The sequence below is a fragment of the Cariama cristata genome, unplaced genomic scaffold (assembly GCF_000690535.1).
Source record: "Cariama cristata isolate BGI_N322 unplaced genomic scaffold, ASM69053v1 scaffold11225, whole genome shotgun sequence".
In the NCBI taxonomy this organism is placed as follows: domain Eukaryota; kingdom Metazoa; phylum Chordata; class Aves; order Cariamiformes; family Cariamidae; genus Cariama; species Cariama cristata.
In genome coordinates this window covers 16,776-24,960 of record NW_009615819.1, presented here as the reverse complement: position 1 = coordinate 24,960, position 8,185 = coordinate 16,776, and the positions used below count along the sequence as shown (strand labels likewise).

The 8,185-nt window shown below is 35.7% G+C and overlaps 1 protein-coding gene across 2 annotated transcripts; it reads left to right on the top strand.

Moving 5' to 3' along the window:
- The first annotated feature begins 1,183 nt into the window (after positions 1-1,183).
- On the top strand, positions 1,184-7,866 carry SLMAP (sarcolemma associated protein). 2 transcript variants are annotated; one of them, XR_696449.1, is made up of 4 exons: positions 1,184-1,416; positions 2,882-3,016; positions 6,458-6,547; positions 7,582-7,852. XR_696449.1 is itself a non-coding variant. In XM_009699968.1 (3 exons), the coding sequence occupies exons 1-3, from the start codon at positions 1,294-1,296 to the stop codon at positions 7,669-7,671; spliced, it is 348 nt and encodes a 115-aa protein (XP_009698270.1). In that variant the 5' UTR covers positions 1,184-1,293; the 3' UTR covers positions 7,672-7,866. The 2 variants fall into 2 exon arrangements, 1 of the variants encoding a protein (XP_009698270.1); XM_009699968.1 differs by lacking the exon at positions 6,458-6,547 and having other exon boundaries at positions 7,582-7,866.
- Positions 7,867-8,185: the final 319 nt, after the last annotated feature.

The following is an 8,185-nucleotide window of genomic DNA, read 5'->3' as shown; positions in this document are numbered from 1 at the left end:
AAGATAATAAACCACATAAATTTCCTAACCAGGGTTGGAAAATGACTCTCAAATAGTATGGTGTCTTATGGAAGCCTGTAACATTATAAATAGTAATGATAGACAGAAACAGTATTCTGTGTCATGTTTTGCTTAACAGAAAAATACAAATCTTTTTATCACAAGTGCCATAATACCTTTTGGGAGGAATTTTAGAGTGCAGGAGTATTTGTATTTTACTGTATTTCTTTTGCTATTTGAGCACATGACATTGCTAAAGGCTATCTAAATCTTCTGCCTGGAAGTAACTTCCTGTCTTATCCCTTCATCTGCCATTATTATGTTGGTTTTCAGTTTCAGATACTGGAATTTAATTTAAAAAGTAAATATGGGGCAGCAACTTTGTTTTATTGTAGATCTGATTTTTACCGTCATGCTTAGATAACTGTTTTGTTTCGGTTTTTTTTCTTCTGACTTCCTCACTGTTGTAAGGTCTAATTGAAAAAATGGAAATTTCCCACAGCAAAACATTTCTAGAAGTAATGTGTTATTTTACAGGAACAAAACTTTCTTTTTTGTTCCATCATGCCCTGATTTCCACTAGTTTTGGTGTTGTTTTTTTTTTTTTTTTCATATGGAAGGTCATGCAAGCAAATACAGGATTTGCATAATGGCGATATGCAAGATCTCTTCCTTATTTTTCTTTCTGTCTTGCACAGGCACAAGTTAAAACTACTTGGTTATTACACTGCAGTTTGTAATGACTTAATTTAGAGCTTTATATGACTATTACACAATTGTACTAAACACTTGAAGAATATGCTAGCTATTAGCTTATGCAACTGGAGTAAGAAGCATCGTGTGTGCAAATAATTGAAATACTTCTGAGAACCTTGGAAAGACTTCTCGTTACAAATTTGTTTCAAAATACTTTGGAGTATATAATAAATACTTAGTGAATAATAAAAAGTAAAATAAGAAGCTAAAAATTATGAATGATAAATTATTTAAATTATAGATTATGATTAATTGTACACACTAAGCTGTGCACATATATTTAAAAGCAAGACTATGGCCAGCCTTTTGTGTCAGTACTTTGTATAGGGAGACAATAATAAACTGTATTTCTATGATTGATTTAAGCTGATATTGCCATATTTATTTAATAAATGTGTGAAGCTTTGGAGGTTGAAAAGTGCTTTAAAAAATCCGTTGTTTGTTTAAATTTAAAACACATGAGAAATAAATTGGATTTTGTTTTTCAGCTCTCAGAAACAGAGTTTAGCGCTAACCAGCGATATAAGTGTTCTTGAAATGTCTCGAAAGGAACTTGAAAATCAGATGGGATCTTTGAGAGAAAAGCATCAACGGGATGCAGCTAGTCTAAAAAGTCAACTCAGTGAAGCTGAGAGTCAAGCAAAAGATGTTCAGAAAGAGGTAACACAAAACATTATTTCTATTTTGAGAGAATAGAATGCCCAATGACTTTGACCTTTAAGCTAAGAGAAAAGGAAAAACATAAGATTTCTAGTAATGAAAATTTTTCATACTGTTATTGCAAGTACTTTTATGGTAGCTAACAATATATACACTGGGGGTTAAATCTAAAAAGGAAGATTTCAGATAAAATGACTTGCATGTGTTTTGGGAACTTCCTAAAGTTTACTTTTGTGCATTACCTTAGTGAGTTTACTTTTAAGCTGTTCAGACAGGTAAACCCTTATTCAGCGTCTTCCTGATCACCATGGTATAGAGTTTCATTAGCTGTTACAAGTCAAAATTAATTCTTTTTAGTCTGTATGATCTTCCTAGTTAGATTTAAACTCTTCTATTTGACAGTGGGACTACACATTCTTTACAAAGGTCTCCTTTCATCTTACTGGGTCACTAGGCTGCTCAAGATGATTAGCAAGTGCATAAGGAAAGCTAGCATTTTGAGCATATATTTCATCTGCCTAGCCTCTAAAGATTAGGTCTGGAAGAAGGCCGTAGACTCCAATAATTATTTGCTTTCTCTTACAAGCATTTTGAGTGAAGTTTTCCCCAGTCACTGCTTTTAGTTTGTTTTGCAGTCCTTTGCTTTGCTTTGTCATTAATTCATCCATGTCACATTCCTTGCCATTTTCAGAATTCAAAAAACCCTGTCTTATTAGTCTGTGTTTTTGTAATCAGGAATATTTGTGAAGATAGCTAATCTTGTAAATTTGTGGTAAACACCAGTATTGAAAGTCTTTGGTTCTGTCCTTACTCTAATCCCGTCATGAGGACTACTAGAAAGCTTGTGATCTATAGAAAAAATTGAATGTGCGTTTGAAAAAGGAGAAGCCGCCCATACTGTAGGAACATGAGACACATTCACCCAGTATTGTTTGTACTTGACCCACACTGAGGATTATGGCATGATATTTAATGCCTTTCTTATTCTTATATTTGAGTTTGTGTGTGGTAAGAGGGTTTGATTTACTTCCTGAAGAATGTTGATTTTTGCACCTATTGGATTGGTGTAGGTATTTAAGCTACAGCCTAGATGTAAGACCACTATTTAAACATAGAGGACTCCTTGTTCCCCTGTTTCTTGTTTTGCCTTCATAGTTTTTACAGTCCTTTCCAATATGATAATGAGTAATTGTTTGGTATGAGAGATTAATTAAGGCCTTGCATTTACTTCATATGTCCTTGGTTTTAGTAATCCTAGCCCTTCAAAATCAGGGACGAAAATCTTCATTTAGAAAAAAGAAAATCTAAACTAAGCTTTTTCTGCGCTGCTTTTATGAAAAGAGAGTGTACTGATCCAAGACGAGTTGCTCTAGGCAGATGACAGGAAAGGAAGCTGTGCGCTAAGGAAATGTGAGCATGTGTCGGGTGTCCAGGGGTCCGCAGACTGTTTTCTCTTTTTCTTTAGTATGAAAGAACACAGACTGTGCTCTCAGAGCTGAAGGCGAAGTATGAGATGGCTGAACAAGAAAACCAGTCACTCACAGAAGAGCTCAAACAATGTAAAGAAAACTTGAAGCTGCTACAAGAAAAAGGAAACAACGTAAGTCTGGCAATTCTGTTGATTGAGAGAATATTGCAGTATCAAATAAAAAATGACAGACTTAAAAGCAAAAAAAAAAAAAGGGCTATGAGGCTGTGTACCATATTATATGCAAAGTTCCATTCTGGTACTACCTGTGCATATTTGCAAGTCATTACACTGTTACAATTACACATGCAAGTTAAATTTGCAGTTGGTGACAGTTTTAAATGTGGCCTTAGAGATCTGCTCTCTGGAAAACATCTAGCTTAAATACTAGTGAACCATAACTAAGTAGAACTTTTTTAATTTCAGAGGATGGTACATAGCTAAAAGCTGAGAAACCTGTATCCAAGTGAATTGAGCAATCTTTTTCAAGATGCTTTTGTTTTATTAGTATTTATAAGGGAACATCCGTGGTGACTCTTGCTCGTGCTTCTTAACAGTGGTTATCCCTGATTGGCTCATGCTTTAAACAGTAGAGTTGAACTGTCCTTTCTAGTCACTAATGAAAATATTATTTTCTTTTGCAATTAATTTGAGAGGTTGTATCATTAGAATTGAGTTTACAGCTAGGGACAGCTTACTTTTATACTGAGACTTCTGAAATCCTCCAAACATTAAGGGTGTGGCAAACACATTATAAGGTGGTCATAGCCTAATTTTAGATACTTACTACCCTGGGATGGCTGGTTTATTGTCTTTCTGTACTGCTTCTGTGATCAGTGCAGGGTGAACAACTCCTGTAGTGCATAGTACAAAACAGGAGGATAATGGATGGTCTGTAGTAGCCTTCTAGAAAACTGTTTCTCTGACTACAAAGGAAGTTTTACAGGTCTAAATGAGCTGGCTGCTAGATGCCCAAAGTTTGTACAAATACTCTTGCTATAGCCATTTACTGAATGTAAACTTCTAACATAGTAGAGCTGTCAAAGATGTAAGGAATTCAAAGCCCTTCTCACTTTTTTTCAGCCCTGTTTTCAGGAATATGATGCTATAATTCTCTTGGAACCTGCTTCCTGTTTAGAATTCTTCTGCAATGCTCAGATAATATTGAGTTACTAAAGTAGGCAGAAGTCAAACAAACAACCAAAAAACCTCCATTTTAATAGAAGAGATCACACTGAATAACTTGTGAATGTCAGATTTTCTGCTCTGTTAAAAACATTAATCTCAGGATTAAAATGATCAGTGGAAAAGAGGGGATAGTAGAGGGAAGAAGTACTGTGAAGGGAATTGGAACACCTGATGAAAGTGGAAAAGCTTGCAAGGTAAGGGAAATTTTAGGAAGAATTTGAGGTGAGTATTTAAATGAAATCAGGAACCACAGCGTTGCCAAAATATGCTTCCAGAGGGGAAGTTAGTTATGACAGTTGAAACCTGGAGGTCAGGGTATGATGAAGAGCATCCAACCATATAAAGACTTGCAGGACAAGCATTACTCACAATCAGTAATGTAAAACTTATCTATCTTGCGGATTATTTGAAGCATGATGGATACTGGGCTGAGCTCCAAGGTCAAATTTTTCAAGTACCATTGTCCCCTTATGCTGGAATCATTATCTGCTACTTCATTTCCGAGGACAGTGTCCCACAAAGTGACTTGCCACTGTGGGATTTGTTCGGTTTTGTGGCCCATCTGTATCTGAGTTTGCATGTCTTCATATTCTAATACAAGATGCACTTTTTTGAAGCACCTAGTTAAATGCTCCTCGACAATAAGGAGATTTGTTATATATTGATAAGTTTGTGAGGGGGAAAATTTAATTGTTTGGAGGCAATTTCATTTAATGTGGTGGATATTTATCATCTGTTTCATTTGCCAAGGTGCCACAGCCATGAATGTGTATAACTTTAAAAAAAATAAAAAAATCCATAGAATTCTTCGGTGAACTAACAAATGTTAGAAAAGACAAGGCTTCTATACTCCATTTGGGATATTATTTAAATATTAAGTTTTTATACTTAAGTTTTACTTTTTAAAAAATTGCAGTGTTGTGTTCTGAAATGCTTGGCAGCGTGGTGTACTACTTGTGCTTGCATGCTTGTAGTCACTGACTATTTCCTGATGGGCTTTATACGACAGATATATTTATGTGAATGGTTTGAGAACATTAGCTGCTCTGGTTGACTTAAACTTCTGGCACTTTTTTGAACACTGCTGTGATTATTTCTACCAACATGCTTTCTGTGGGAAGGTGGCGCTCTGATTTGTGGCACCAATGACACAAAAATAATCCTGCATGAAAATTACTTCAATAGTTACACATAATTTTTCTATTAAATATATGCCTTGATTAAAACAGATTTGAATTGAGTTGCAGAGACTGGAGTATCTTTTAAGATTCCTGTGTTTTGAACCATATTGGAGGTTCTATGATTAAGTGACTTCTACAAATTTGTAACAGGATGAGGTTTTATTTATGAATCACAATAGTTTAGAAAGTCTTCAAACATGATTTTATTATTTATTTATTTGACTGAACAAAATCAAGGTGACTTCAGCACAAAAAAGTTCTTAAAAGATTTAGCATGGTTTGAACTTAACCTCTGTGTGTCTTTGTGTGTGCACGAATATATAGGCTAGGATACAGAGAAAGCAGATGTCTTCCAAGGATAGCTTAAAGAGAATTTAAGTCCATTTTTGCTTTTAATTTATCATGCTAAGGATAGAGGCTGTCCATCCAGAATGTGAAGTTAAAGTAGTTTACAGTTAATTGAACGTAGCTCAGGAAATGTGTAGATGGTTCTAACGAGGCCATAAGCTAAAGGAACCCTGCAATCTTGCCAGCTGGTATTTTAGTCCAGCTGCGACATTTGATCGATTTTCAAAATTGCATTTGATCACAAGGCTGCTGACCTGCCAGAGATGCTGATCTTTGTGGTATCTCTAATAAAAATGTACTTCCCTGCTTTATAGTAACAATCTCATGGAAATATCTGAACTACTGGGTTTGCCTGTGGACATGGTTGTAATTGATTTACTAATGGAGGAAAAAAGGTGGTTTTTGCTGGAGGCTGATGATGGAAAATGGGAAAGGCTAACTAGCAAGGAATGAAGAAGTAGCTGAAAAATTCAGTATCTGGTGTGAGTCTTTCTACCTTAAGAAATCCAGATGGGATTTCCTACCACTTAGAAAAACTAAAACCAACTATAAATAAGATACAGGCAAATCAGTTTAAGATTTGTATCGGGTTTAAGTGCTAAATTCCAAGTTGTGACAAGAGGTTTCTTAGAACATTTTCTGCTCACTTCCCTTTATTTTTAAACATCCCTGTTCATTTGAGTAGAATGGTGTACTAACTTTGTATACCAGATTAGATAATACTGTATTGTGTTAGATGTCTTTAATACATTTCAATTAAAACAAAGCTCACTGACTTATTTTCCCCTCTCTAAATCATCTTTACCTGATTGATTTATAGCACAAAGTGATTTTTAATATCCCTTCCCTTCTTTAGCCTTCCATATTACAACCCGTCCCAGCCGTATTCATCGGCCTAATCCTGGCTTTCCTGTATTGGTGTTACGGCCCATTGTGGTAGCGAAAGGTACAAGCACTACTGTTCAGTCAATGTATGTTTGTCCCTCTCACCTGTTTGTGCCATTTCTGTATAAAATAGTGCATGGTGAAATGCTCACAGGTATTTCTTTACCTGAAGCAAACCCTTCATTTAATATGCCATTCTGTTGATACTGATGAGCTGAGCAATCAACTAATCATTTAACATCTGTGTGATTTCTTTAATTCTAACAATGAATTTCATTCTAACTGGTTCTGAATGTACCTCTTCTAACTTGGTCTCAGTTTGTCTTTAGCAAATGGGCTACCTTTTGCACAATGCTGTGATGCTAGGGCCTGTAAGAAAACTTAATTGCTTAATTATGAGAAATGAAGAGTTTGCCTCTAATAATAAAAATCAACAAGCTTTGGTTCCTATTTATGGACTAAGAAATTCCTCTCTGGCTCTAAACACTTTAATTTTTCTCACTGTTCCTATGAAGAAGATGGGAAAAAAGACAAGATGAGAAATAGGTGGTTGGTTTGTATTCTGAACTCTCAGCTTGCATTTTCTCTAATATCTCTCAGTCTGTCCTCCTCTTAAAATGCTATTGTTGTCATGAAATGTTGTGACAGTCCATTAGAAATTATGTTGTTAGGATCTGCCACAAACTAACTTCATAGATCTGATTTAAACATTCAAAAGCTAAGTTAAACATGTCAGTACTGCATAAACCTGTGTCTAGCGATTTCTTGGCACAAGTGATGTTTTAAACGTCTTAAGCCCTCACATGTTTAATAGCAGATTTCTTTGAGGTGCATACAGTAATGAAGCTGGAAATATGGAACTGCCAAAAGTTCTCCTGATGATCCTCAGTCCTGAAGAGTTGTGGAGTTCCCTTTGCTAGAGAAACGTGGTTTACTGTGATGCTCTAAGTCAGAACTAGCCTGCAGTAAGGCTCATGGGTAACATTTTAGTGATGCCTATCAACAGGTACTCAGGACTTTCAGGAACCACGGGTTAAACTGATTAGTATGAATTAGAACAAATATGATATTGATTTTTTTTTTCTCTCCACACAGAGACAATGGCCTTGGATGCCTGTGATGGCAGCTTTGGTTGCTGTAACAGCCGTGGTGCTGTACCCAGGCCTAACCAGAGCTTCTCCATGAGAACTGTTGTTGAATCCATACACCGTCCTCCCTTTAGAAGCTGGCAACATTCATATACTGAGGGAAAACAGATTAATTCTCTTCCTTTTTACCTCTTAATACAGCACAGCTCTGCGTGAGAACAGCAGTAGGGTCATTTGCTTTAAACTGTGTAAAATGTATCTGTCTATAAAGAGGGAATAAAATTGTGATTCATCATACTGTGAGCAATATTTTTGCTTACAATTTCATGCAAGTTTTAGTATGTTGGGATTCTGAATACTATAATGGTGGCCTAAAGTAGGCTTCTTGGTACCAAATTATTTATAATGGCTAGGGTTGTGGACACTTACTTTAGCATCTGATTGCCAGATTTAAAAGGAAAAACACATTTCCGATTTGAATGCCCAAGCCAAGTACCCTTGCAGGTACTTGGAAAACAGATGCAGTGTGCTCAGTGCCTTTCAGTACGTTTTTTGTTTTTGTTTTTTTAAAAAAAAAAAAAAGCATACCATTTTACTTGCTGTTAGTCACT

Bases quoted from the DNA above. Each gene is read 5' to 3' on its own strand.
- SLMAP (XM_009699968.1), top strand. From the start codon at position 1,294: ATGTCTCGAAAGGAACTTGAAAATCAGATGGGATCTTTGAGAGAAAAG. The intron at 1,417-2,881 runs GTAACACAAAAC...CTTTTTCTTTAG, and splicing joins CAAAAGATGTTCAGAAAGAG to TATGAAAGAACACAGACTGT. The intron at 3,017-7,581 runs GTAAGTCTGGCA...CTCTCCACACAG, and splicing joins TACAAGAAAAAGGAAACAAC to AGACAATGGCCTTGGATGCC.